The sequence below is a fragment of the Doryrhamphus excisus genome, linkage group LG10 (genome assembly GCF_037039965.1).
Source record: "Doryrhamphus excisus strain RoL-2023G ecotype Guam linkage group LG10, RoL_Dexc_Guam_v1.1, whole genome shotgun sequence".
In the NCBI taxonomy this organism is placed as follows: domain Eukaryota; kingdom Metazoa; phylum Chordata; class Actinopteri; order Syngnathiformes; family Syngnathidae; genus Doryrhamphus; species Doryrhamphus excisus.
The window spans coordinates 10,863,049-10,890,553 of NC_136366.1; the positions used below are offsets into that span (position 1 = coordinate 10,863,049).

A 27,505-nucleotide genomic window follows, 5' to 3' on the forward strand; every position below is an offset into this window, starting at 1 on the left:
CCAATGTTGCCGTGGTAGTGGTTTTGCCGGTCCCACACTGTACTGTTTGCTGAAAGGATCATCGTTTAGAGTTGCTTTTTTTCTCATCCCATCTAAAAGTCAATAGAAAAACGAGCTGCGGGCCACACATGGCCCCCAGGCCGGACTTTAGACACCACTGGCTTCACAGCTGTGTCACTACCTCCATTCCTTATGTCAGTACGCCCTGGAAAACATCCATGAAGTTATCTTATGACTTGTTTTTTTAGTTGGAGGGGATATTATGTCATATGGTGAAGGGGGTGGGATGTTGGTGGTGGTGTAACTTAAGTTAAGATGTCACTTCAAAGTTTCTTCTAAAATGTTCCAGAGGAGCTGCTGGTGCAAAACATCCATGCAGGTGAGCCGCAAAGAATGAATGAACTGAACTAATAGCCATTTTAATAGATGCGCTGGGCGTCAAAAAACGTCACAGCGTACAGCAGAACCACCGTCCCGGTGATGAAAATGACAGCCAGCCTCCTGCCGTAGAGGAGCAGGGAGAAGCTCTCCGCGTCCACCCTGCGTGTGCTCAGGCGGAGCCGCCAGAGGGGAGGGGGTACCGCCGCCGCCCCAGCGTCCGTTCTCCCGGTTCTGACTCGGCATGGGTTGCGCACCCAGCATCCACGTCTCCCAGAGCGGCGTCATCTACTGCCGCGACTCGGACGAGTCCAACTCTCCGCACCAGACCACCACCACCATCTCACAGGGTACCGGCGGCGGCGGCGGCGGTGGCGGAGGCGGGGGCGTGCTACACGGCCTCTTCATCAAGACCGACGCCGCCGACACCATTCCGTCCGTTATTGCCTACCAGAGCTGCCACTCGAGCTACAACTCCCGGCGGGAGAACAGAGAGACAAGCGGTGGTGGAGGAGGAGGAGGAGGAGGGGGAGGAGGAGGAGGATGCGGCAACAGCGGCGGCGCGCACGTCCTCATCGAGGCCGAGACGCAGACCAGCAACACCGGCGTCAAGGTAACCGCCAAGCGGCTCAGCATCCTCACACATGACGAGGCCTGCTTGTTATGCTGATAGGCCCCTAGAGCACCACCTCACGCCGGGCACTGAACGTCACCAGCTGGGACGGCAACGTCATTTGCTGCCTAGAAAGCTCCGCATGCATGCAACACATCACAGGCTGGAGCTCAAATATGTGCTGGTTCATTGCCAAGGACTTTAGATGTTTACTGGATGCACCTGCACAATCTTGTCAACATAGACAACATAATAATCTTCACTTTTATGATAGACAAATATATACTTTTTTAATATACTCAATTCATAAATTCACCAGGAGACCATCAAACGTTTACAACAAAGCATCAGCGTTTTCTTCGTATACAAATGAATGCTAAGATAGTAAAAAAAAAAAGTAAATCCATGGGACTAAGAAGTATTTAAAAATGACGTTTTTGCAGTAATCCTTCATTATCACGCTTCATTGGTTCCATAAGATAAGTGATCAGTCAATTCCTGCCAAATAGAATACCTTAAAAATTGAATATTTTCATAGCTGCAGCATAGAAAACCTGTTTAGGACCTTCTAAATACCATTTTTTAACATCATTAGAGCGCTCAAGACACAACATAGCACCCCTATAATAACCTTTAAGGTTCTATTACCCAATATTGAAGCTATAATAAGAGAAAAGAAGACACAAATAAGACTCTGTCTTGCTATAAATGTGTTCCAGTGCTAGGGGAGCTGAGTGGGGTGTGTGGACAGGACAAAAAATATGTACAATTTGCTTTTGCTAATAATTGGCTCTATTCCCTCATTGAATACCAAAGACGCATTTATACGGTTATATGTTTTGCAGAGATGCAAATGCATGTCACTCTTCCAGCAGTTTCAAGCCAATAAAAACATCAACAAGGTAGCGGAAGCGCATTGGATAAGACCTGGGTTGAATCTAACCTGATGTATTACCACATCTAACCTGTGAGGGGCAGTGGTGTGCCAAAGGACACCTGAGCTACCTGGAAACAACAGAAGAAGAAACTAGGCTAGCTACTTTTTTAATTTTTTTCCAGATGGGCAGACACAGTGTGAATACTATTTAAAAGCTGTGTATAGAAGTGATCACAAGTTCATTGTGGCATGACGTGTGTGTGTGTGTTGATCAGCTGTTCCTTCTGAAGACTAAATCAATGACACCATTTATTATTTATCACTGAAGCCCCCTGAAGGGGCTTGACAATCTGTCATAGTGTTGATCACGCTCCTGCGTCTGTGTGTGTGTGTAGTTTGTACTTACAAGTGCTTTGTTTACCCCTCCGGTCAATGTGTGAAGAGTCACATGTAAAGGAGCTGACAGCGCTAGCCGCTATACTGCCGCCGCCGCCGCCGCCGCCGCCGGGCGGGATTGGCTGCGTTTTGTGCACATGATCGGACCTTCCAGTGTGACTTCCTCTGGAAACAATTATTTTTCATAGAAAATAATTCAAATCGGCTGCACGGCGGACGAGTGCTTAGCACACAGGCCTCACAGCTAGGTGACCGGAGTTCAATTCCACCCCCGGCCATCTCTGTGTGGAGTTTGCATGTCGGGTTTTCTCCGGGTACTCCGGTTTCCTCCCACATTCCAAAAACATGCTAGGTTAATTGGCGACTCCAAATTGTCCATAGGTATGAATGTGAGTGTGAATGGTTGTTTGTCTATATGTGCCCTGTGATTGGCTGGTGACCAGTCCAGGGTGTACCCCGCCTCTCGCCCGAAGACAGCACCCTTCGCGACCCTCATGAGGATAAGCGGTAGAAAATAAATGAATATTTCAAATCGAGCTGCACAATGGACAAGTGATTAGCATGTTGGCCACACAGTCAGGTGTCAGGTTTGGGTGAAATGGTTGTGACCGAGGTTTAAATTCATGTTGGAGTCAAATAGCATAAAATTAGCTGGTAAGAGTCAGTTACGTAAGTCCTAGAGATGTCGTGACGACAGCTGCCTCGGGTGTCCAATGTGGTCTTTCCCCATGGGGCCCGGAATCAACCACTGCTAATAAACGCTAGGCCGTGGCCTTTTACCACACACATCAAACAGCAACGTAATAATCTCTCTGAAAAACATAGTCCAGGCTGGTGCTGGTGGATGGTGGCTCTATTTGTTTTGCGCTTTGAATTAGATGACGTTAGATTCGACATTAGAACAACAGATAAAAATTAGCCTCTTGTGACAAACATTATTTGTGCCTATCCTCCAGCGACAATTATGCAAACGAGATGATGATGTCATCATGTCAAACCCTCCCCCATCCCTAAGCTTCTTTTTATATTTTCTCCCTGGTTGCAATTTGTCAGCTATGCTAACGCTAGCTAGCTTATGGTACACTGCTGATTGCTCAGAGGACGCGCTGATTGGCAGCTCAGTGACGCATGTGCTTAAGGAGACTTGCACAAACACACACACTTGTAACGTGTTCTCCCACAGCGGGATTACACTGGTAAACACTTGTGTGTGTGTGTGTGTGTGTGTGCGCGCTAATACCCTCAGAAGACGCATTCAGCTCCACGCAGCTGCAGTTAAAGCTTGTCGTCTTCAGAGTAGGAACTACTGCAGGTGTCCACAGTTGAGTGAAGGAAGAGGATCTAAAGGTGCTGCTGAAAGTGCGTCAGGGGCACAGGTGATTGCAGGCAGGTGGGGCAGGAAGCGGGGGAAGGGAAGTTAAGCAATATGTCAGCATGCTGGTGGACATCAGCGGTGAAATGGTGAGGTTTTGTGTCGTGTGCGTTGACGTTCTCGTGGCTACAATACGCTGTTGTTCATCGTTTGTCTTTGCCCTGCAGGTGTCTTCTGCAGAAGAATGCGTGGGGCCGATGAGAGTGAGCCAGGAGCCCATACAGGTGAGATGTGACAGATATACAATCCTGATCAGGAAATGTTACCAGTTGACCAGTTGATAAATGGCAAGAAGGTATAGAAGCCGGGCCACCAATGCTGCTGCAGCTGGACACAGTTAGCGATAAGTCATTTCAAACGTCATCAAACATCCTGAGGAACAAAAAAGTCAAGTTGTAGACAAAAAAAAAATGACCCAGAGGATCACATTGGCTGTCCATCAAGACACGGACCATACTGGGCCCAAATTACGGTTGTTAACAGTAACCATCAGATGCCATTTTTTTAGCATATGGTCTTATAATTATTGATTTAATAATTATCGCACAGGGCGGCACAGCAGTCGAGTGGTTAGCACGCAGACCTCACAGCTAGGAAACCAGGGTTCAATTCCACCTTCGGCCATCTCTGTGTGGAGTTTGCATGTTCTCCCCGTGCATGCGTGGGTTTTCTCCGGGTACTCCGGTTTCCTCCCACATTCCAAAAACATGCTAGGTTAATTGGATACTCCATATTGTCCATAGGTATGAATGTGAGTGTGAATGGTTGTTTGTCTATATGTGCCCTGTGATTGGCTGGCGACCAGTCCAGGGTGTACCCCGCCTCTCGCCCGAAGACAGCTGAGATAGGCTCCAGCACCCCCGTGACCCTCGTGAGGAAAAAGCGGTAGAAAATGAATGAATGAAGGAATAATTATCGCACAAACCGAATGGAAATTGAATTGAGAATTAATTGTTTGTTGGACCCTGACTGGCCATTTTACAGCTTTCCACTTCATTAGTTAATTCCCATGAAATGTTTGAAATGAAAGCAAAACACAGGGATCTTCTGTGCTGGGTTGTGGCAGGTTGTGCCTCCATTTTGTTAACGTTTTCTGTGTAAGTAGGTTGCCGTTAGCTTTGGGGCTTCACACAATGTTTAGGTCTCAGTGTTAAGGTCTTATTCTGTTCCCCCTTTGCACAAAGCCAGCTCTGTCAAGGCGTGTTTGCTTGGTTTCGGTGTGGGAAAAGACCATCAAACATGTTACTTCATTTTGTCCATACGTATTTTGAGGCTTTGTGACGCACAGAAACATTCATTATGAATGTTTAATAAGTGGCGGATTAACGTGTGGACCATGAGCCTGTGATTCATGTAAAGTTGTCCTCCAAAGGGTCAGGAAGTGTGTGAGTTAGTGTGTCGTAAGTGGCGGAAAATGTTCAAGTGTTTAGTTGAAACTAATTTACAAGTGAGACACGGTGCAAAGGTTTGCAACATCGGTGATGAACGACATCACGGGTGTCCAAACTCTTTCCAGCCAGGCCCACGTAGCGAAAACTGAAATGATGCAACATTGCCACTTGGATATTCTTGTAAAAATATTCTTGTAAAATTACTGTAGAATTAAATTTGTTTGCTGTTTTTTGTGAAATTATATCTTTATAATCTAAAAAGTCACATCATCCTGTTCGGTGTGTGTTTAAAGCTGCTGCATTCAAGTCGACTGGGAAATTGGAAATACCCCACTTGGAGCTTTTGTTGTCTGAATTCAGCCAAACGTAAACAAAAAAAACATGGCTGACAAGCATGATAAACTGGTATTTCTTTTGTTCGTGAATAGCTTGAATTGGAAATGCCCCAGTGTTCTTGAATGTAGCATAAGACGTGTAATGGTGATGGTGTGCATATGGGTGCACCCATGGGTGCACATGGACCAGGCTTGGCTCTTTGCTGTATTTGGGCCACAGGTCAGACATCTTTGCACCAACTTAAGATGTTTGTGGAATTTTGTGTGCTAGCGCCACGAGCACAGAAGCCATCGCCGTGGCAACACGAGCCGACACAGGATAAAAGACCAGTGGACATTTCGCAGGCGTTTGCAGAGACTACTACTACTACTACTACTAATACCACGGTTTCGGGTTAGGGTTAGTCCAATATTTATTATTGGGGAGGTTAGGGTTATAGTTAGGGTTAGAAAAATTAATTTTGTCTGTTTTCAGCCGCGATCTTGTCCTTTTGGTCACTACCCAAAGCTCATGAGCATAGATGAGGGTAGGAATATGGACGGACGAGTAAATAGAGAGCTTTGTCTTTGGGCTCAGCTCCCTCTTAACCACAATGGACCGATGCAGAATCCGCATCACTGCAGACATTGCACCCGTTCATTGTCGATCTCACGTTCCATCCTGAACAAGACCCCGACATACTTAAACTCCTCCACTTGGGGCAGGATCCCAGACCCAGAGATGGCTTTCCACCACTTCCCAGGAGAGAACCATGGACTCGAACCATGGACACGTGGAAGTTGAAGATCATGGCCCAATGAAGTACCACTTAATCTATATTTAACACATGTTCCCTTGTTGTCCTTCCTGGTGTCCTCTACAGGTCCTGCTGGTCTTCGCCAAGGAGGACAGCCAAAGTGACGCCTTGTGGTGGGCCTGTGACCGCGCCGGCTTTAGGTGCAACATCGCTAGGACGGCAGAGTCTGCGGTGGAGTGCTTCCTGGACAAGCACCACGAGATCGTCGTCATCGATGGACGTCACTCGCGCTACTTTGAGCCGGAGGTTGTGTGCCGGTGAGCCTATTGGAACCTTTTTCTGCTATCTTCTCCGGGCAGACAGGCTTCCACAATGAAAACATTTTCATCCACTTGAAGCCCGTGTGTCGGGGGGGGCTTGTGGTGGCCGCTGATAGCGTTGCAAACTTCAGAAGCTATTAGTTACTAAAAGGAAGATTCTTGCAAGGCTTCAGTAGCACTCGAGCGAGTCAAGCACTTAAGTTCATCCATGAGTCATTGGATCGCATCCATCGGTATCATCCGCCTCTGCGCTGTTTTTCCTGGCCTGCATCCTCACAACTCTCAATCATCTCTGACATTGTTTGCTCTTGTCTTCATCTTCTTTTGTTTTGCAGGATGATCCGTGCCACAAAGCCCTCAGAAAATGCTGTTATTCTCGCCGTTGTGCCACAAAGGTAAGATGTCGTGTTTTTTTTAATCCTAATAGCACCTTGACGCTTGTTTCTCTGTTGGGATGTAGGCCATCTGGGCAGGACGAGTCGTCTGTTCTCCCTCTGCTGTGCGCTGGATTCAGCCGAGTATGCTCCACAACTTATCACCTTGTTTTTTTTTTTTTAAAAAGCATGGTGTAAAATAACACCCCAATCTCAACTCTTCTTGTTAGAGGTTTGTGGAGAACACCAGCGTGATGGCCTGCTACAACGAGCTGCTTCAGCTTGAGCACGGAGAGGTGCGATGCCGGTTCAAACTCAGGTACAGCCGTCACCACGCAGACGCACAATGTGGTCGAGGTTCCTAACGCTGGCTTTTTTCTGGCCTTGCAGGGCTTGTAACGCTGTGTTCACCGCGCTGGAGAACTGCCAGGAGGCGGTGGAGATCACGAGTGAAGACCACATTATACAGGTAGGAGGGAAATCAAGCGGTTAGTCGCAGACGCCATTGCCAATACTGTATTGGGTCATAGGAGTGTAAATGTGACTACTATAGGGGTGTTATATCATGTCTGGAGGGTCTTGAATGACCATGGTTTGCTGGTGACAAAGGAAGCTAAATAGTCCAAGTGAGTAGATGTTGTTCACTGAATTGATCCCGCATCCCTACAAAATGGCTGCAAAAGCAAGGGTGGCCATCAGATGGCTTCAAGGTTGGCAGCTCTGGTTGATGACATTAGCTTTTGTTCTGGACTATGTACGATACGATGACTAGTAACGAACGGGTTGCTCATGGCACGTAGTTGGGTGCCTCAAGCTGGGTGAGGGTGGTTGGATGTGGGGTTTTCATTCTGGTAGATGAGGAATAATGTTTTTTTGGGATAAGGTTGGAATCTGGGTGGTTAGGGGGGTGGGATTAGATAAGTCTTAACTTCTTCCCATTCCCTTTTGATCATGTGTATGTTTATATGTACATAGGTATTTTTATTTGTGTTGATTTATGTTTGGTTTGTTGTGCTTTGGATGATATTCGAAATAAAGAAGAAAAAAAAAACAACATTGTGTTGCGTCTTGTCCGCCAGTACGTGAACCCCGCCTTTGAGCGCATGATGGGCTACCACAAAGGGGAGCTGGTCGGCAAGGAGTTGACCGAGCTGCCAAAGAGTGACAAGAACAGAGCGGACCTTTTGGACACCATCAACACCTGTATTAAAAAAGGAAAGGTGAGCCTTGCACCAACTGTTACAGCCTGTAAAGGAAGTAATGGATTTATTTCATTTGAAACATGCATCAGATTACAATTGAGTGCATCCCATAATCAGTTCCCAGTTCCACATGTCCAAAAGGAGTAGGAAGAAACAAAGCTTATTAAATCCTACCCCTCCATCTGGTACTTTTACTTTCACTAACTGTTACATTTGTTCACTTCCTGCTTTCCATAATACAGTTTAAGGTTTTTTTTAATAATGTACCTTGTACCAAAGTAGGAGGTGATATGAGCATCCAATGACATAATGTGTACCATAGTAAGTGTCAATATAGTGATATATATATATATATATATATATATATATAGCACATCATGACTGGTTCAAGACTCTTCATCCTTGTATTTAGCAAACATCAACTGCTTGTATTGTTTCTTGAATTGGCTCATCGTTGTGCATTGTTTGATTTCCTTACTCAATCCATTCCATAGTTTGATTCCACATACTGAAATGCTATGGCTAGCATAACGTAGTCCTAGCATAGAAGTGTTTCAAATTTACTTCTTCCCTGAGATCATATTTCTCCTCTCTTGTAGAGAAGTATTGAATGACATTTTTAGCTAATTGGTTATTTTTAGCCTTATGCATTATTTTAGATGTTTGAAGATGAACTATATCAGCAAGTTGAAGTATTTGTGATTTTAGAAATAAGGAGTTAGTATGTTCTCTGTAGGCGGCATTATGAATTATCCTTACTGGCCTTTTTTGCAGTACATTTAGCCAGTGAAGATTGCTTTTATAGTTATTAGCCCATATTTCCACACAATAAGTAAGATATGGTAGAACCAGAGAGCAATAAAGAGTGTGGAGTGATTTTCTGAAATTTTGCTTTGTTCAATATTGAAATATTTCTGACCACGTTATGTTGTATATTGTGGGAGTCACTCATTTTGTCTCTGTGAAGGAATGGCAGGGGATTTACTACGCCAGGAAGAAGTCGGGCGACAGCATACAGCAACAAGTCAACATAACGCCCGTCATCGGCCAAGGAGGGTGAGTCAACTTGGTATCAAACAACGCAGATGAACATTTCTGAGAAGATCTAAAGACATGTTTCCACTCTCAGGAAAATTCGACATTTCGTCGCCATCAAGCGACCTCACATCGACAACAATAACCAAGTGAGTGCAGCTAACAGGATACTCGCCAAATTGACAGTAGTTGCACACGAGGGAAACGGTTGACATTTTGGTGAAAATCAACAAAAATAACCGACGGACAAGCAGGGTGTACACGGTGAATGCAGCGTGTCGCTGCTCTCAGCGAGGCTCCAGTCCAGTTACGTCACGCCACGCTATGATGCTAGGATGCTAAGCAACGGCTAAGCGCGGGGATCAGGCCCGTGAAGGCTAGCAGCCAGACGTCAGGGCTATTTATGTCTATGATAAAGGGGGCTAGCTCTCCTCTCTCGTGTGTAAACATTAGGTGAGTCAGTCTTTTGCATCCTGTTGCCAAATGGCTCTCATTCCTGCTGGTTGGGATCGGGAATCCGGAGCGGCTGATCGGATTCCCAGAACAGAGGCCAAAAAGGAGCTATTTTTGTGTTTTTAAGTTTTTGTATAGACACATTTTCAGCCAAGTGATGTCACAAGGAGTCTTTACCGAGAGACCATAATTCCAACAAAAGACGGCAACCCACAGCCACAGACGTTCTTTCAGGCTATCATGTTTTTCCTCGAAGCACTTAAAATCCTGCATTATTCCAGGAATATTCCCACATACGCACTTGGCCAGGGACCTGCCGTTTCCATTTCATAGTTTTCTTTAGTTAGCCGTGTTTCTGTAAACACTCAGGACTTCAAGGACTTGTGTTTAACACTCACATCATCTCAAGAACTTGGGCTTTGGTTGTCTCCAGTATTATATCATGAGACATGTTGAGACGTTTTTAATCCTGTTTACTTTGTACAGGTTGTACTAGAGCGGCTATAAAGTCAGGAATGGCATAGATTATTATACTAGCAAGGCTTTGCTGATAGATGGACTTTATGTGGTAGTTTCTTATCCTGTGTATTATGACACTGCTAATAAACCTTCCCATCAATGAATCATTTCAATTTCCCTGTGGTTTTCTTCCCTTGGCTTAAATGAATAGCTTTCTTTTTATGTGTCAGGTGCACAAGCTCAAGAAGGACGACAGAAGTGGTGTAGAATGTTCTTACTCAGGTAAATTACCCTTTCAATATCCACGTTTGTATGTAGCTATTGGCAATATAGCCTTTTTTAGACTTGTTTGGCCCGCTAGCTGCTGACTTAAGCCATTACCTCGTTGCTGTTGTATGTAGCAATGCATAACGTCAATTGGCATCATCGTATGTTTGCTTCATTTAGCAACTTAGAACATCTATTAGCCTCTTTTACCCAAGTGCTAACATAGGTTTGTTTGCGGCTATTGGCAATACAGTCATTGTTAGACTTGTTTTTGCTTGCTAACAGCTGAATGTGGCTATTAGCTCATTGCTGTTGTATGGTAGCCTCTTTAGCAAAGTATAACATCTATTAGCCTCTTTTTCCCATGTGCTAACATAGGTTTGTTTGCAGCTATTGGCAATATAGTCATTGTTAGACTTGTTTTCACTTACTAACAGCTGAATGTAGCTATTAGCTCATTGCTGTTGTATGGTAGCTTCTTTAGCAAAGTATAACATCTATTAGCCTCTGTTACCCAAGTGCTAACATGGGTTTGGCAGCAGCTATTGGCAATATAGTCATTGTTAGACTTGTTTTAGCTTGCTAACAGCTGAATGTAGCTATTAGCTCATTGCTGTTTTGTGGTAGTCTCTTTAGCAAAGTATAACATCTATTAGCCTTTATTACCCAAGTGCTAACATAGGTTTGGCAGCAGCTACAGGCAACGTAGCTTCTGTTAGGCTAGTTTTAGCCTGCTAACAGCTCTTAACAAATTGATGACTATAGCTATCGGCTCTTTGTTGTTGTACGTTAGCCTTTGTTAGTGACTTATACCATCATTAGCCTCTGTGCTAACAGGTTTTGTAACTGCTACTGGGAATTATTAAAGGTTCCACAAAAACCAAAACATATGAAACCCAAAGCAATTTTGTACAGGGTACACACAGGGCAGATTAATTAGTTTTGCAAATTGACTCAATTTTGGAGAAACTCTTCAACATAAAATGAATCAGACAAAAACTGTATGAAACCCGAGGTTTAACTGTTGTTTTTGTCATGTTAGCAATGTGCTAACATTTTCTAGTATTCTATCAGCTCCTTGCATGTATTTTAGTATCCAAACGCTCACTAATCTCATGAATACTTTTATTTTTAAAGAGTGCCATTCTCTACGCCATCGTGACCGAAGGAAAGACTCCATGGATGCCAGGTCGCTCAGCTCCCGAAGTAGCGACGGTAAGAAGTCCAAGACTCCTAAGCTGGCCCACTTAGCTGTGTTCTCAAGTGGTTCCCAAATATCACTGTGTTCATTCCAGCTTCCAGTTTACAGAATCGGAGACATTCTTCCGTTGCCAGGATCCACTCCATGACAATTGAGGCCCCCATCACCAAGGTACATGCCGACATCAAGCCCTCTTAAGATTATCTATTTACGCATGACTGCCATGTTGTGATTTCAACCCCCTCCAAAAGGTGATAAACATCATCAACGCCGCCCAGGAGAGTAGCCCGCTAACCGTGGCTGAGGCTCTGGATCGTGTGCTGGAGATCCTGAGAACCACGGAGCTCTACTCGCCTCAGCTGGCCTCCAAGGAAGATGACCCCCATGCAAATGACCTGGTCGGGGGGCTCATGAACGTAAGGGTTTTCTACTCTGCTGCCCCCTGTGATCCGGACTCTGATAAGCAGAAGGAAATGGAATGGAGGTTCCATTGTTCATTTAGTTCTAATAAGCAATTCCTTTATGTCCTTCTGTAGGATGGACTGCGGCGGCTCTCTGGGAACGAGTATGTTTTCTCCAAAAGTAAGCGTTTTGTCACGCTGTTTTATGTAATGTCAAGATCACACCAAAAAATTCAGGTTTTAAAAGTCAGACATAGAATCACACAGACGGTGTTTTGTTCCAGACAACAGCCAGAGTCAGCTCGCCATCCCCATCACGCTGAGCGACGTCCCTCAATCCATCGCAGACATGCTTGCCGATGAGGAATGCTGGGAGTTCAACATCCTGGACTTGGAGGCGGCTACGCATAAGCGGTACCGGGCCTCCCCCATCACCGTTTTTTTTTTTTTATAGAGCTCCTGTTGACTTCAAGAACTCGTGTGTTTCCCCACAGGCCACTGACCTACCTCGGCCTGAAGATCTTCACGAGTTTCGGTGTGTGCGACTTTCTGAACTGCCCTGAGGCGACGCTGCGCTCCTGGTTGCAGCTCATAGAGGCCAGCTACCACTCGTCCAATTCCTACCACAACTCCACGCATGCCGCTGACGTGCTGCACGCCACCGCCTACTTCTTACGTAAAGAGAGAGTCAAGGTTAGGGCAGATGGACTCGTGTTTTTTATGCTTCTAATTAGGGATGGGAACAGGTACCTGTATTTTTATGCTTCTAATTAGGGATGGGAAAGGGTACTTGAACTTTTATAGGCACCGAATTCTTCACCGCATATGTCAGAATGTTGTCAAAAAAGACACGTGTACACATGCGTCCATACTGTGCCAGGTTGGTAAATATTTGCATCCAGACGGGAATGGGTGACGGTATTTTGGGACTTGTGAAAGCATGTATTGCTGTCAGAACTGTATCGTTTGATATGTGAAATATGAATCTAATGTACGAGTGTATTAAGAGTCATGTGACATGCCAACACCCTGCTGACTTTGGTGCATGTTTGCTGTTTTGTTTTTGTTTTTTTTGCTCAGAGCAGCCTAGATCAGCTGGACGAGGTGGCGGCGTTGATAGCCGCCACCGTTCATGACGTGGACCACCCGGGCCGCACCAACTCCTTTTTGTGCAACGCCAGCAGTGAGCTGGCCATCCTGTACAACGACACGGCGGTGCTGGAGAGCCACCACGCCGCCCTGGCCTTTCAGCTGACTGTACGCGACGGCAAGAGCAACATCTTCAAGAACATTGAACGGTCTGTGCCGCATTTTTTATTTTTTTTGCACTCGCCCTCTAAAACATGGAAACACGCATTTCATTTTGCTCAACAGGAACCAGTTCCGGACCCTGCGGCAGGCCATCATCGACATGGTGCTGGCCACGGAGATGACGAGGCACTTTGAGCATGTCAACAAGTTTGCCAACAGCATCAACAAGCCACTTACGGCCATCGAGGAGCCCAACACGTGTGTGAGTGTTCACCCCCTTTTAAAAAAACACGGCAGGTTTCACCTTCTTGTAACATACAACAAAAATATTTGAAAAAACAAGGCCAAGGAAAAGCAGTGTAACATGCTGCTTCTAACATGTATATTTGCGTTCTTACACAAAGTCTGCATGAATACATTCCTGTACGTGTCTTACGCTATTTGGTGTGAGTGTCAGGTCCAGCGTAATGGGGCCTGCTCACCCCTTTCGTAGCCACACCATTTCCGGTTTGCTCGGCCACACTTCCCTTCCAAGCCCTCCGAGGAGCATCACTGGCCATTCTTCCCAGTTTTAGCTCGGGTGCTGCTCTGGAGTTCATGAGAACCCGGGTGGAGAAGGGGACAGGGACCCTTTAAGCATGGGGCAGCATGGGCAGTGAGCCTTGCTGAGGTGCGCGGAGCCCCCGGCGGATGCAGGAATGTGTCAACAAAGCAACCGCGTCACAAGTTCTATTTTGTGGTGCAGACTTTCCCCGTCTTTTATATGTTGCTTTCCCTTTTTGTTGATGCAACAGAGCAGGCTTTGTCATCTTCAAACAGAGAAGGCTTTGTCATCTTGGCGGTATATTAACTCATTGGACGCTTTTACATAGGCCTGTCACCATAACACATTTTGCTGGATGATAATTGTCCTACAAATTATTGCCCATTACCGATATGAATGTCAACAATATTTTGTGTGTGTGAGGTTTCCCCTGTGTTTTTGACCAGAAAAGTGCATTTTCAGCAAGTTGAAAACATTGAAAAAAAACGACATACTAACCCCTTACGTTTTTTTTCAAAAATCGACACCCTCAAACTTTGGCATTTTCTGCCATTTTTGGGCTCTTCTGGGCCCCCTGTTGAGTGTGTGTGAGGTTTCCACTGTTTTTTTTACCAGAAAAGGGCATTTTCAGCAAGTTGAAAAAATGGAAAAAAACGACATACTAACCCCTTACGTTTTTTTTCAAAAATCGACACCCTCAAACTTTGGCATTTTCTGCCATTTTTGGGCTCTTCTGGGCCCCCTGTTGAGTGTGTGTGAGGTTTCCTTTATTTTCACCAGAAAAGTGCATTTTCAGCAAGTTGAAAAAAAAAAAAGACATACTAACCCCTTACGTTTTTTTCAAAAATCACCAAATTCAAACTCTGGAATTTTATGCGTTTTTTGGGTGCTTCTGGGGCCCCTGTTGAGTGTGTGTGAGGTTTCCTTTATTTTCACCAGAAAAGTGCATTTTCAGCAAGTTGAAAAAAAAAAAAGACATACTAACCCCTTACGTTTTTTTCAAAAATCACCAAATTCAAACTCTGGAATTTTATGCGTTTTTTGGGTGCTTCTGGGGCCCCTGTTGAGTGTGTGTGAGGTTTCCCCTGTGTTTTTGACCAGAAAAGAGCATTAGAGGCAAGTTGGAAAAAAAATACATTTACTTGAACGTTCATTTTCCAGAGGAAAGTTCCACATTTTGTCTGGTCCTCTCTGTAGTTTATGTAATAAACACCCAGGCCATTGAATGAGAAGAATATGGTATGAGTCCATAAGCAAATATTTCTGGCTTTGTGTGTTTATGCGTCTGTACTGCAGGGCATGACGGGTGACTGCGAAGGTCAAGGAAACTCCCCGGAGAACCGCCTGCTGATAAAACGCATGTTGATCAAGTGTGCAGACGTGGCCAATCCCTGCAGGCCACTGGAGCTCTGCATCGAGTGGGCGGGACGCATCTCTGAGGAGTACTTCGCTCAGGTGCGTGTCATGGTCCTCGCCGCCTGTCTCGTCCCGTCGTCATGGCGATCCCTCTTTCTGTGTTGGCAGACGGATGAGGAGAAGAGGCAGGGGTTGCCCGTGGTCATGCCCGTGTTTGACCGCAACACTTGCAGCATTCCCAAGTCCCAGCTGTCCTTCATAGACTACTTCATCACGGACATGTTTGACGCCTGGGACGGTAGGACTCCATCGCTGATACAAAGTATTTCACAATCGCACCCGACACATACCAGTCTGGGAAGCATCTTCTCCTTCCGACTGAAGATCCTGTTCCATTCTCCCTGACTTCAGACTTCAGCAATAAGGAACTTTCATTTTTTCAAATTAAAAGGAAAAGTTCACTTTTAGGGGGTAATTACATGCATTAATTACCTGTCTCTTTTTAGCTGTTTTTATATCTTTAGAACACACAGAAAAGAGGACGTGTTCATGTCTCACATAAGGAGTGTGAAGATAAAATAACTTTTCCTTTTAAAGTAATCATTCAAAGTGTTACTTTTTAAAAATATATTATTGAGCCTTGGTCTTTTTCTCGTGTTTCCATGACAACCACTAATCCACCAATGGCTTGTGTCTTTGCAGCCTTCGCCAGCCTGCCTGGCCTCATGGAACACCTGTCGGAGAACTACAAGTACTGGAAGACTTTGGACGAAATGAAGTGTAAAAGCCTACGCCTGCCTCCTCCATCTTGATTGCAAGCCGCCGTCCCCGCCACTTCCTGTCACGCGCACTACCTTGACATGTTGACGGAACACACGGATTTCACGATGGACGTGCCTGTACAAGACCCCTACCGTCGATATTACAGCCCTGCCAAATGTTCACTTACGATGGAACACGTTTTTAATCTTATCTTCTTCGTTACTCTTCACTTTTAAAGATGGCTCGTTTTAAAGAGTCTTTCCCTCCAATAGTGAAGTGGCGGCTTCCCTCTAGCGGCTGAATAGAGTACTGCACCCAGAGAGACTTTCTTTGAGCAAGTCCATGGGAGGAGGATGCTAATAACTCAACTCTGGAAATCGATTTAAAACCCAGAATCAGGAAGCTCCTTGGAATACACGCAAATCCTGGACTGGGAAACACAAAGTAGAAGAAAACACTGTGACGCAATGAAGACCTTTTTATTTTATTACACAAGACATTTTGGAGGGGGCTTACTATGACAGTTCATTTTGAGCTTTATGTTGTTTTTGTTGATGAAATGCTCCTCACGGTGCTCTGAAGTTAAATTTACGGTAATGTCACAAGGTTTTTGAAGGAGGTCCTGATGATGGATCAACATTGCTTAAATATGACAATGTAGAACATATTTAAGCAAAGTTGATGAATCATGTCAGAGATTCGTTCATCTTAACTCACCAACCTCCATCAGATGATCTGGAAATGACTTGTTTTTTTAATACCGTTATTCATTTGCTTTGCCTGTTTTGTAACCTTTTTGTTCCTAATGTAACCTAGAGGAGATGAGAAGGTTACTGGATGGACCTCCTTCTGTCTTAATCAGCCAGAGGATGGATTTGGATGGAAACCTTAAACGCTCATTTTGAATAACAGAACCAACTTCCTGTTGGTGTAATGACCATGTGTCCCATTACTTTTGTCCAAAATAGTGTTGTTTTTTTTTATGCTGTCAGAGAAATGCACCACAAGCGACAATTAAAATGCTGACTCAGCATGGAAGATATCTCTCAGGTGTTTGGCACCTTGAAGCTCCTGAAATCCTTTGAGAAAAGAGCCGTGAAACGCGTCCCAAACGGGACCCCCGCTAGACTCCACACAAACCTGCTGAGGTGAGACCACACGCACACGCACACCCATTTCCAAAGTCATAGTCCTCCCTTCTCCTCCAGTTTCTGGAAAAGTGCCAGGCTGCGGAGGTGCGACTGCTTCTCGCCGTTCTTCCACAGGATCAGCTGATGGTCGGCGGAACACGTCACCAGGCCGTTCTCCTTGAAGGCCACAAACATCTGGACGGACGACAGAGAAAGATGTGAAAAAATAATTAGATTTGTCGTGTGTGTGTGTGTGTGTGAGGTCATGTTGCTCACACCTGGACGGCGCCCGAGTGACCAATCAGGTCGCCTGTAAGCTCTAAGGTTCTGATGTTGGGAAGGTCGGCGGTCTTATTGGACGGAGGACACGTCTGCTTACTGGATCGACCAAAGTTCCACATCCCGAAGAAGCCTGGATGGCGGATGAGGCAAAGAGTCATTGGATCCAGTTGGAGAGGAATGGGAAACTCCTACAATCTGACTTGGCGTTTGATGTTGGGATTAGAGTTTGGAGCTAAGGTGAGCATTTGAGGTTAGGATTATAGCCAAGGTTGGCGTTTAAGGTTGGGATTAGGGTTTGTAGCTAAAGTTAGCGTTCCAGGTTAGGATTAGGGGTTGTAGCTAAAGTTAGCGTTCCAGGTTAGGATTAGGGTTTGTAGCTAAAGTTAGCGTTCGAGGTTAGGATTAGGGGTTGTAGCTAAAGTTAGCGTTCGAGGTTAGGATTAGGGTTTGTAGCTAAAGTTAGCGTTCAAGGTTAGGATTAGGGTTTGTAGCTAAAGTTAGCATTCCAGGTTAGGATTAGGGTTGTAGCTACAGTTAGCGTTCGAGGTTAGGATTAGGGGTTGTAGCTAAAGTTAGCGTTCAAGGTTAGGATTAGGGTTTGTAGCTAAAGTTAGCGTTCAAGGTTAGGATTAGGGTTTGTAGCTAAAGTTAGCATTCCAGGTTAGGATTAGGGTTTGTAGCTAAAGTTAGCATTCGAGGTTAGGATTAGGGTTTGTAGCTAAAGTTAGCGTTCCAGGTTAGGATTAGGGTTGTAGCTACAATTAGCGTTCCAGGTTAGGATTAGGGTTTGTAGCTAAAGTTAGCATTCCAGGTTAGGATTAGGGTTGTAGCTACAGTTAGCGTTCGAGGTTAGGATTAGGGTTGTAGCTACAGTTAGCGTTCGAGGTTAGGATTAGGGTTTGTAGCTAAAATTAGCGTTCCAGGTTAGGATTAGGGTTGTAGCTACAGTTAGCGTTCGAGGTTAGGATTAGGGTTTGTCGCTAAAGTTAGCGTTCGAGGTTAGGATTAGGGTTTGTCGCTAAAGTTAGCGTTCGAGGTTAGGATTAGGGGTTGTCGCTAAAGTTAGCGTTCGAGGTTAGGATTAGGGTTTGTCGCTAAAGTTAGCGTTCGAGGTTAGGATTAGGGTTTGTAGCTAAAGTTAGCGTTCAAGGTTAGGATTAGGGGTTGTAGCTAAAGTTAGCGTTCGAGGTTAGGATTAGGGTTTGTCGCTAAAGTTAGCGTTCGAGGTTAGGATTAGGGTTTGTAGCTAAAGTTAGCGTTCAAGGTTAGGATTAGGGGTTGTAGCTAAAGTTAGCGTTCGAGGTTAGGATTAGGGTTTGTCGCTAAAGTTAGCGTTCGAGGTTAGGATTAGGGGTTGTAGCTAAAGTTAGCGTTCGAGGTTAGGATTAGGGTTTGTAGCTAAAGTTAGCGTTCAAGGTTAGGATTAGGGGTTGTAGCTAAAGTTAGCGTTCGAGGTTAGGATTAGGGTTTGTAGCTAAAGTTAGCGTTCCAGGTTAGGATTAGGGTTTGTAGCTAAAGTTAGCGTTCCAGGTTAGGATTAGGGTTGTAGCTACAGTTAGCGTTCCAGGTTAGGATTAGGGTTTGTCGCTAAAGTTAGCGTTCGAGGTTAGGATTAGGGTTTGTAGCTAAAGTTAGCGTTCGAGGTTAGGATTAGGGTTTGTAGCTAAAGTTAGCGTTCCAGGTTAGGATTAGGGTTTGTAGCTAAAGTTAGCGTTCCAGGTTAGGATTAGGGTTGTAGCTACAGTTAGCGTTCGAGGTTAGGATTAGGGTTTGTCGCTAAAGTTAGCGTTTGAGGTTAGGATTAGGGTTTGTAGCTAAAGTTCGGATTACGTTTGTAGCTACGGTTAGCGTTTGAGGTTAGGATTAGGTTTGTGGCTAAGGTTAGCGTTCGGTGTTGGGATTCAAGTTTTTAGCTGAGGTTAGCGTTGGAGGTTAGGATTAGGGTTTGTAGCTAAAGTTAGGATTAGGTTTGTAGCTAAGGCTAGTGTTCGAGGTTAGGAATAGGGTTTGTAGCTAAAGTTAGCGTTCAAGGTTAGGATTAGGGTTTGTAGCTAAAGTTAGCGTTCGAGGTTAGGATTAAGGTTTGTAGCTATAGTTAGCGTTCGAGGTTAGGATTAGGGTTTGTAGCTAAAGTTAGCGTTCGAGGTTAGGATTAGGGTTTGTAGCTACAGTTAGCGTTCGAGGTTAGGATTAGGGTTTGTAGCTAAAGTTAGCGTTCGAGGTTAGGATTAGGGTTTGTAGCTAAAGTTCGGATTACGTTTGTAGCTAAGGTTAGCGTTTGAGGTTAGGATTAGGTTCGTGGCTAAAGTTAGGATTAGGTTTGTAGCTAAGGTTGGTTGCACCCCCACCTACAGTAAGAAACGGTATGGAAGCAAAGCAGCATGTCACCTGGTGATGCAGGTTCTCCGACGAGGGGCAGGTCTTGGATCTCCCACATCCTGACGCTGCCGTCCTCAGAGCACGACATGAGCTCGCTGAGTGAGACAGAGTGTTGATTAAAGTGTGGCGGCGCTGGCACGGAATCGGCGTTGCGATGCGGCGTGTCACCTGTCAGAGAGCAGCATGGTGTGCAGCACGTTGGAGTCGTGGGCGCACTTCCTGTACGCCACCACCGTCTTGGTCAGGACACTGAACACGTACAGGCCGCTTCCCACCGCCGCCAGGATGAGCTGAGATGATTGCTTTGCTTACTCGACGTCTGATGCCGGTGTACCTAATCAAGCGTCTGCGTGCACTCACGTTTCCGTTGGAGGTGAGGTGCTGAACGGACATCTCGCTGGGCTTGGGTCCGCCTAGTTGGATCTGGGCATGCACGCTCATCTGAGGCTCCTCCCACAGGATGTGCTCGTAGGCCAGGACGCTCCAGTCCACCGCGTCCCAAACCATCAGTTCGCCCGCATGGGAGCCGCTGGCAAAGAGCCCATCTAAAGAAACACAGGCTCAGTGGGGTGGGGGAGGGGGGAGGGGGGGTAAACCCCTCCCACCGGACTGATTGACTGACTGACCGCTCACGTTGATCAGAGCACGAATCTGGTCCTGGTGGTCCACCAGGCAACGGACCTCCACCACTGACAGGGAATCATCACAGCCTGTGAGCTTGTAGATGACTGAGGAGGAAAAAACATACTTATACTTATACACTTATACTTGACTAAATACTAAATTAACCAATAAAGCACAATGCAGTACATTTTGGGAAAATATATCTTAGACTCAACTGTATGACATCGTTTTTAATATTTTTATATCAACATAGATTAACTACAAAATATCAATTCAAAATAAAATATTTTTCTTTTTTTTAAATACTACATATTATACCTACCAATAAATACAGAGTAGTAGTAAGTATTTTATTTCTGATAACTTAGACCAAAAAAAATGATTTTCTGATGTTTTCTCATTAATCAAATAAAATATTTTATCTTTAAAAATATATTATACTAATTATTATACATACAAACATATGTAAATTTTTATATTAACTTGATTATATTAACTGATTAAACACAAATCCCAAAATTGTTTTTTTATTTGAAAAAATTATACAGTTATACATATTAAGTATTTTTTACATAAAACCCAAAAAAATTTTTCCTCATTTATATTTTTTTACACATGTAAATATATTAAATACCAACATATTTTATTTTTAAAAATATTATATATTATACTACAAATATATATTTTTTTAATATTAACTTTGTTGATTAACCACAAATCCCAAAATATTTTACTTCATTTTAAAAATTATATAATACTGTTATACATATTAAGTCTTGATAAGATATTAAGTCCTGATAAAAAAAACATTTTTTTATTTACATCTTTTAATTAAACATGTAAAATATTAAAATATATAAGTTTGCTGATTAACCAAATACCAAAATATTTAATTCTTTATTCTTTAAAAATGTATATTATACAAATTACAATTTTTTTTTTCATTTTTATTTACATGAATTCAAAATTTAAATATTTTTAGTTTGACTATTATATACTTTTTAATATTACATTGACCAATGTTTTGTTGTCTTTATATGTAAAACTAATATTTATACTGTCTAAATATGCATTTAATTTGCATGTGTGAGAAATGCTAGGTTTGTGCTACCGATGGTCTTGTCCATGGCGGCGGCCACACAGTTCTTGGGAAGCTCGATCAGAGCGGTGATTCCTGGAAAAGGACACCAAAAAAAATTATTTTTTTTGTGTGTGTGTCAGCACGACCTGAGAGTGGCGCCCACCTGTGTCACTGTGCCGGTCTTTGTGACATTGCAGCCGGAAGTCTTTGCTCCACACGCATAGCTCCTCCCCGCCGGAGATCCACACGCCGAGATGCTCCAACACCAGCAAACACTAACACACACACACACTTCATAAACAGCCATGACACCACAGAAAGACTTGATACCTTAACAGACGACTGGAGATCCAAAACAGTCTGGACTCGGTTTCCTGTGTCGGGGTCCCACAGCTGAGCATGGAGGTGAAGGACAAACAACAACGACAAAAGTTGTCTTTTTGGCTCCCCCTTCTGAGGATACGCTGACACTGCGGTCGGAGGAGGCGGTGATGAGGCGGGTGTGCGTCATCAGCTCGTCGCTGCAGTGGAAGACGGTGATGGCGGTGATCTGCTGGGAGTGACCCCTCAGCTCCCGAAGCCTCTCGCCCGTCTGACACAACACAATTAGCACAATTTTACACCCCCCCCAAAAAAAATTTATTAGGCTTCGCTACACATCTTAAATGTACTTGAAAAGGCTTAGCTAGCTTGACGTTGCACAGGGGTGTCCAAAGTGCAGGCGGGGGAGCATTTGTGGCCCTTGGGTGTATTTTTTTTTAAATGGCCAGCAGTGCACAGTAAAAGTAGAACTTAACAAAAAAAAACACCCAACAAATTTCTGCAGTAATTTTACAAGATTAAATACATAGTAGCATGAATTTGGAATATTATGAGAAACAATTTAGAAAATTAGCTTGTGGAAAAATATTTACAATCTTACAAGAACAAAGTCTAAATATAAGAGGAAAATGTAATCTGTCAAGAATTTTACGAGATAAGGAAAACATTTATGTCGCAAAATTTGAAATACATAAAAAAAAGCATATTTTAAGTTGGGTGAAACAAAAAACAAAAAATTAAGTATGGCATGTGTTACTGATACTGGTATCTATTACTGATACTGTACAGTATGGTATCTGTAACTGATACTGTAGAGGATGGCATCTTTTACTGATACTGTACAGTATGGTATCTGTGACTGATACTGGCATCTATTACTGATACTGTAAAGGATGGGATATTTTACTGATACTGGCATCTATTACTGATACTGTACAGGAAGGCATCTTTTACTGATACTGGCATCTATTACTGATACCGTACAGGATGCCATCTTTTACCGATACTGGCATCTATTACTGATACCGTACAGGATGGCATCTTTTACTGATACTGGCATCTATTACTGATACCGTACAGGAAGGCATCTTTTGCTGATACTGGCATCTATTACTGATACCGTACGGGAAGGCATCTTTTACTGATACTGGCATCTATTACTGATACCGTACAGGATGGCATCTTTTACTGATACTGGCATCTATTACTGATGCCAGCATCTGTTACTGATACCATACAGGAAGGCATCTTTTACTGATACTGGCATCTATTACTGATACCGTACAGGATGCCATCTTTTACCGATACTGGCATCTATTACTGATACCGTACAGGATGGCATCTTTTACTGATACTGGCATCTATTACTGATACCGTACAGGAAGGCATCTTTTGCTGATACTGGCATCTATTACTGATACCGTACAGGAAGGCATCTTTTACTGATACTGGCATCTATTACTGATACCGTACAGGATGGCATCTTTTACTGATACTGGCATCTATTACTGATGCCAGCATCTGTTACTGATACCATACAGGAAGGCATCTTTTACTGATACTGGCATCTATTATTGATACTGTACAGGATGGTATCTGGGACTTGATACTGTACAGGAAGGCATATTTTACTGATACTGGTATCTGTGACTGATACTGTACAGGATGGCATATTTTACTGATACTGGTATCTGTGACTGATACTGTACAGGATGGCATGTGTGACAGAATACGTGCGCCACGTTACCTGAACGTTCCAGACCAGCACCAGTCCATCATCGCCTGCGGACGCACATCTGGAAAACACACCACCGCATCATCATCACCATCATCATCACCTCCTCAGCAGGAAGTGGAGTCTATTTCCCGTGTGCAACCTGAGAGGTCTTAAAGAAATATCTGTAGCCTTCCACCCCACCGTGCCCCCCCACCCCACCCCCACCCCCACCCTACTGTCCACAGGCATCCAAGGGGAGCAGCAGACAGGATGGGGCGAATAAAAAGAGATCAGATGAGCCGAGGCGACACATTTTCAGACTTCAGAAGCAATCTGGAGGGAATTTTCTGGCCTTTGCCCCCGACTGCGGACATGAGTGAGTGTGTGTGTGTGTGTGGGGGGGGGGGGGGTTCCAGGACCTGGAGGACGGGGTTATTACTAGAGGACGCCAGGCGTGAAGTCACACACACACACACACACTTTGTTGTGTTACCAACCCCAATGGGCCCACTTATGCTCTCTCACTGGAGCATGGTGAGGAGCGCAGGTGTGTGTGCTGGGGGGGCGGGGGAATGGGGGGGTGTTACTGTATTGTAGGGGGTGATGATGGCGCTCCTGTCATGCTCTGCAACTTCTCTGCAGGGGGAGACGCTCCTGTCAATCAGCCAGAAGAGGCCGGTGGAGGGTGGGTTGGGGGGCAGGGGGGTGGTGGTATGGCGGCGGGAGGGTGCACTCACCTGAAGTCATCAATCTGCACCAGAAATCGAACAATGTCAAAATGTCCTCTCAGCACCTGCAGCTCAGTGAAGCAGTTTTTGGGCTGTTCCTCTCCGATGCACAGCACGCCGCTTTTCTGCCGACGTAAGAGAGAAAGAAGCAGCAGGACAAAGCAGAGCTTGCTTCACTTTCAAGAGCAGCGAGGCCTGGATCGATATTGAAATATCGACACTTACGATACCAGCTCTCTACGCTCTAAAGTCGATTCTCAAATTAACTGTATACCTCAGGGTTCTACATGAATAAATGACTTCCAATTAAATCATACTGTATTTAACTATTAAATCAGAATACCACTCATACTTAAATCGTCACATTTTCACAACATTTTTCTGTCATTGTTCGGCAAACGAGCTATAGCGTTTGTTGGTTGCACTGATGGAACGTTCGGGTACACTAAGTAATATGAGTAATCGCGAATAACTCAACTAAAAGCACACCAAGTAATCTTGAATACTCCCAACAAAAATATCACAGTGTTTGCACTGAAGTGACGTTCATGTGCAATCAGTCATCTTATACTGTAAATCAGGGGTCTCAAACTAGGGGTCTCAAACTAGGGGTCTCAAACTAGTGTCCTGCGGGCCAAATGTGGCCCGCAGGACACTAGTTTGAGGCCCCCGCCTTGATATGAAAGTTTAATGTTAGTGCGGCCCACGCAAATTTGATATGGATGCTGTATGGTATCATGTACCCAGAAAAAATTATTACGTTTGATTAATGTTCATGTTAAAGGTTACATAACTGTTAATAGTTATCCTCCCTATCCGTGTGGAAGTGGTAAGTTTTATGTTTAAAGGAAATAACTTGAAGGCTACCGTTAGGGTCGCTAGCTCTCTAGTTTGCGAGTTAGCATGTGTCTCAAGACCCTGCAGTTGCGCAATATGTTGTAAATAAAAAAAGTATAAATGTGTTTTGTCATGTCTACAGGGCTCTAATAATGCTTTGTTAATTTTAATCTGAAAAACATAATTTGTCTACCCACCAACTATATGTGGTTTCTTAAGTTTTTATTATTTGCCGTTTTATTATTATTATTATTATTATTATTATTATATTTATTATTGATTGATTGATTTTCTTTATTCTTGATTTGTTTATTTATTTTTCATCTTATTTTGTGCAGAAAAATAAAAATGACGATATTTGAGAACAGTGGAATGTTTTATCAGAGCTTTTATTGTAGAAAATCGGAACCAAAGCACTGAAAAAGTTTGTATATTTTTCTGTTTTTAATAAATGCGTTTTGTTTTGTTTTTTTTGAAAACCTGATGCGGCCCAGTCTCGCCCAGACCCTAGCTCCAGTGGCCCCCAGGTAAATTGAGTTTGAGACCCCTGATGTAAATACTGTATGTATTACATTAGAAGTGACGTTCAGGTACATCTGGAATACTACAACATTGCCGTTGATTGCATGGTGTGACATTCAGGTGCACGTGAAATCATTCATGCACTATACAGGTGTGTTCAAGTTACAGCTCACCTCCACGGAGCTTTGAGCTTCCCGACCACCAAAAATCCATCGAAGCATGACGTCCCTTTTTTCCCCCCCCCGAATCCTGCTAGCTGTCTGGGAACATATACAGACGACAATGTCATCACATTTGAAAATAAATGTCAAATCCTGACATTAGACGAGGCATTTTGGTGAACGTTAGTGAAACCAAACAGCTAACGCTAGCTTACCCAGCATCGACGTTCAAGCGGTCGTCTTCTGCAATGATTGTGTCTCGTTTATCACACTTGTGGCGTCGACATTATTAGTTATTCGATGAAGCGACCTAATTGACGTTTTAAAAAGAAGAAGCGAGATTAAACTGCGACAAAAACAAACCATTCATATGACTCGCCTACGGAAGCCTGTGGTGGACAGTTTTCCTACGAGGAGTTTTTCGCTCGGTGAAAGGAAACTGCTTTAGTTTACTTTTTTTGTGTACTTTCGTGTCAACTCAAATCTCGTCTCAGTTGTGGAATTATAATTATTATAATGACGTAAAAACGATAACAGAATATAGCTGAAATAAGACGGATTTAAATTGGAGTGTACTGAAGTAAAGGCTGTGAGGTGTCATTTTTAGTAATGTCCACTAGATGGCAGTGTGAGACAATAGTGCGAAGGCGGCAATAATGACGTATGTGAACTGTTTACCTAATAAAAAATGTAGGTTGAAAGGTCAGAAAATCTTGATAGGTGTAGTCAATTATACTTTTGATAGGATTAATGATTATGAGTTTCCATTATTTTTGCTCATATTTTTTTTTTTTGTTGTCTAAGACTTCCATGCTCCATTTTAGGACCAACAGTGTCTGACACACACACACACACACATATATATATATAACAGAGTGTGTGAAACACACATTGGCTGACACGCAGTCACACATCACCCTGTCCGTGTCGACTGGCGCTCCCCCCGATTGAGATGACACGCGGCGGAGGGCCCGTGACCTTCATGCTGGCTCAGATGTGCCTCTGCCACTGATTCCTGATTTAATGTTGATCCGCCGCGCTTGTCAGGGCCCGCGAGGTGCTTTCCATGCGGTAATAGAAAAGCTCAAGGGCAGTGGTGGAAAAGAGAAGGAGGAGGGTTGGCTTCGAGGAACTGTACATGTGAGGAATGTGATGGAAAGTGTAAAAAAAAAATAAAAAAATTTTGTGGTCTGCTCACTCACTTGCAGCCTCAGCCATCATCCTCAACCGACGTGTCGTGCTGTCGACGCACCTGCCAGCTCACCCGGCACGTCACCCGCCATCTTACCTGCCTACCTGGCCTTCGTTTCGCCTGCCTGCTCCCTCGTCGATTTACACCTGCCATCTCGCCTGCCGACACACCTGTCTCTGCTCACCTTGCAGGATGTTGTTTTGTCCGCCCGCTTGCCAACTCTTTCACCCAACACATCTTGTCTGAATTCTACCCCCCACATGCTCATTCCCCCCACTGCCTTGCCTTCCATCTCAGCCACTGTGTGTTGTGGTAGCCCATTCCGTGTTACATTTGTTGATGTAAACATTAAACTTACCTTAAAAGTGGAATTCTGACAGTACTTTCAAATGTGTCCCCAACCACCTTTGCTAGGTGCTATCATGCTAACAGTTAGCATGTTAGTGCTTTTCCTAATTTACTCATGTGTCCATACAAATACAGACATGGCATGATGTATGGACTTTTCATGCTAGCATGCTAACTGTTAGCGTATTAGCATTTTAGCTCATTTAGGGACGATGATTTAGGAACTTATGGGGACTTAGGGACATATAGCACTTTCCGTACTTAGTGATAACTTGCTAGGTGATGGCATACTAACAGTTAGTATGTTAGTGCTTTTCCTAATTTACTCATGTGTCCATACAAATACAGACATGGCATGATGTATGGACTTTTCATGCTAGCATGCTAACTGTTAGCATATTAGCATTTTAGCTCATTTAGGGACGATGATTTAGGGACTTATAGCACTTTCCGTACTTA

The 27,505-nt window shown here is 44.1% G+C and overlaps 2 protein-coding genes across 4 annotated transcripts; one reads left to right on the plus strand and one right to left on the minus strand.

The window, feature by feature from the left end:
- The first annotated feature begins 494 nt into the window (after nucleotides 1-494).
- Nucleotides 495-16,311, plus strand: pde8b (phosphodiesterase 8B). Of its 2 annotated transcripts, none has more exons than XM_058056090.2 (22): nucleotides 495-991; nucleotides 3,804-3,860; nucleotides 6,226-6,416; nucleotides 6,755-6,814; nucleotides 6,880-6,937; nucleotides 7,024-7,112; nucleotides 7,184-7,262; nucleotides 7,873-8,013; nucleotides 8,963-9,051; nucleotides 9,125-9,179; nucleotides 10,173-10,224; nucleotides 11,347-11,424; nucleotides 11,505-11,581; nucleotides 11,662-11,826; nucleotides 11,947-11,992; nucleotides 12,096-12,225; nucleotides 12,306-12,504; nucleotides 12,892-13,109; nucleotides 13,186-13,324; nucleotides 14,903-15,061; nucleotides 15,131-15,260; nucleotides 15,665-16,311. In XM_058056090.2, exons 1-22 carry the CDS (start codon nucleotides 623-625, stop codon nucleotides 15,772-15,774), a joined length of 2,691 nt encoding a protein of 896 aa, XP_057912073.2. In that variant the 5' UTR covers nucleotides 495-622; the 3' UTR covers nucleotides 15,775-16,311. The 2 variants fall into 2 exon arrangements, with proteins under 2 accessions (XP_057912073.2, XP_078650203.1); XM_078794077.1 differs by lacking the exon at nucleotides 495-991 and adding an exon at nucleotides 3,492-3,725.
- A 4-nt stretch (nucleotides 16,312-16,315) lies between these two features.
- wdr41 (WD repeat domain 41) lies at nucleotides 16,316-25,930 on the minus strand. Of its 2 annotated transcripts, XM_058056124.2 has the most exons (14): nucleotides 25,722-25,928; nucleotides 25,519-25,605; nucleotides 23,996-24,111; nucleotides 23,289-23,337; nucleotides 21,684-21,812; nucleotides 21,551-21,613; nucleotides 21,384-21,495; nucleotides 21,251-21,313; nucleotides 20,142-20,243; nucleotides 19,876-20,060; nucleotides 19,684-19,805; nucleotides 19,525-19,610; nucleotides 17,133-17,266; nucleotides 16,772-17,049 (listed from the first exon to the last, which is right to left on the minus strand). In XM_058056124.2, the coding sequence occupies exons 2-14, from the start codon at nucleotides 25,564-25,566 to the stop codon at nucleotides 16,909-16,911; spliced, it is 1,350 nt and encodes a 449-aa protein (XP_057912107.2). In that variant the 5' UTR covers nucleotides 25,567-25,605; nucleotides 25,722-25,928; the 3' UTR covers nucleotides 16,772-16,908. The 2 variants fall into 2 exon arrangements, with proteins under 2 accessions (XP_057912114.2, XP_057912107.2); XM_058056131.2 differs by lacking the exon at nucleotides 17,133-17,266 and having other exon boundaries at nucleotides 16,316-17,049; nucleotides 25,722-25,930.
- Between the last annotated feature and the right edge of the window lie 1,575 nt (nucleotides 25,931-27,505).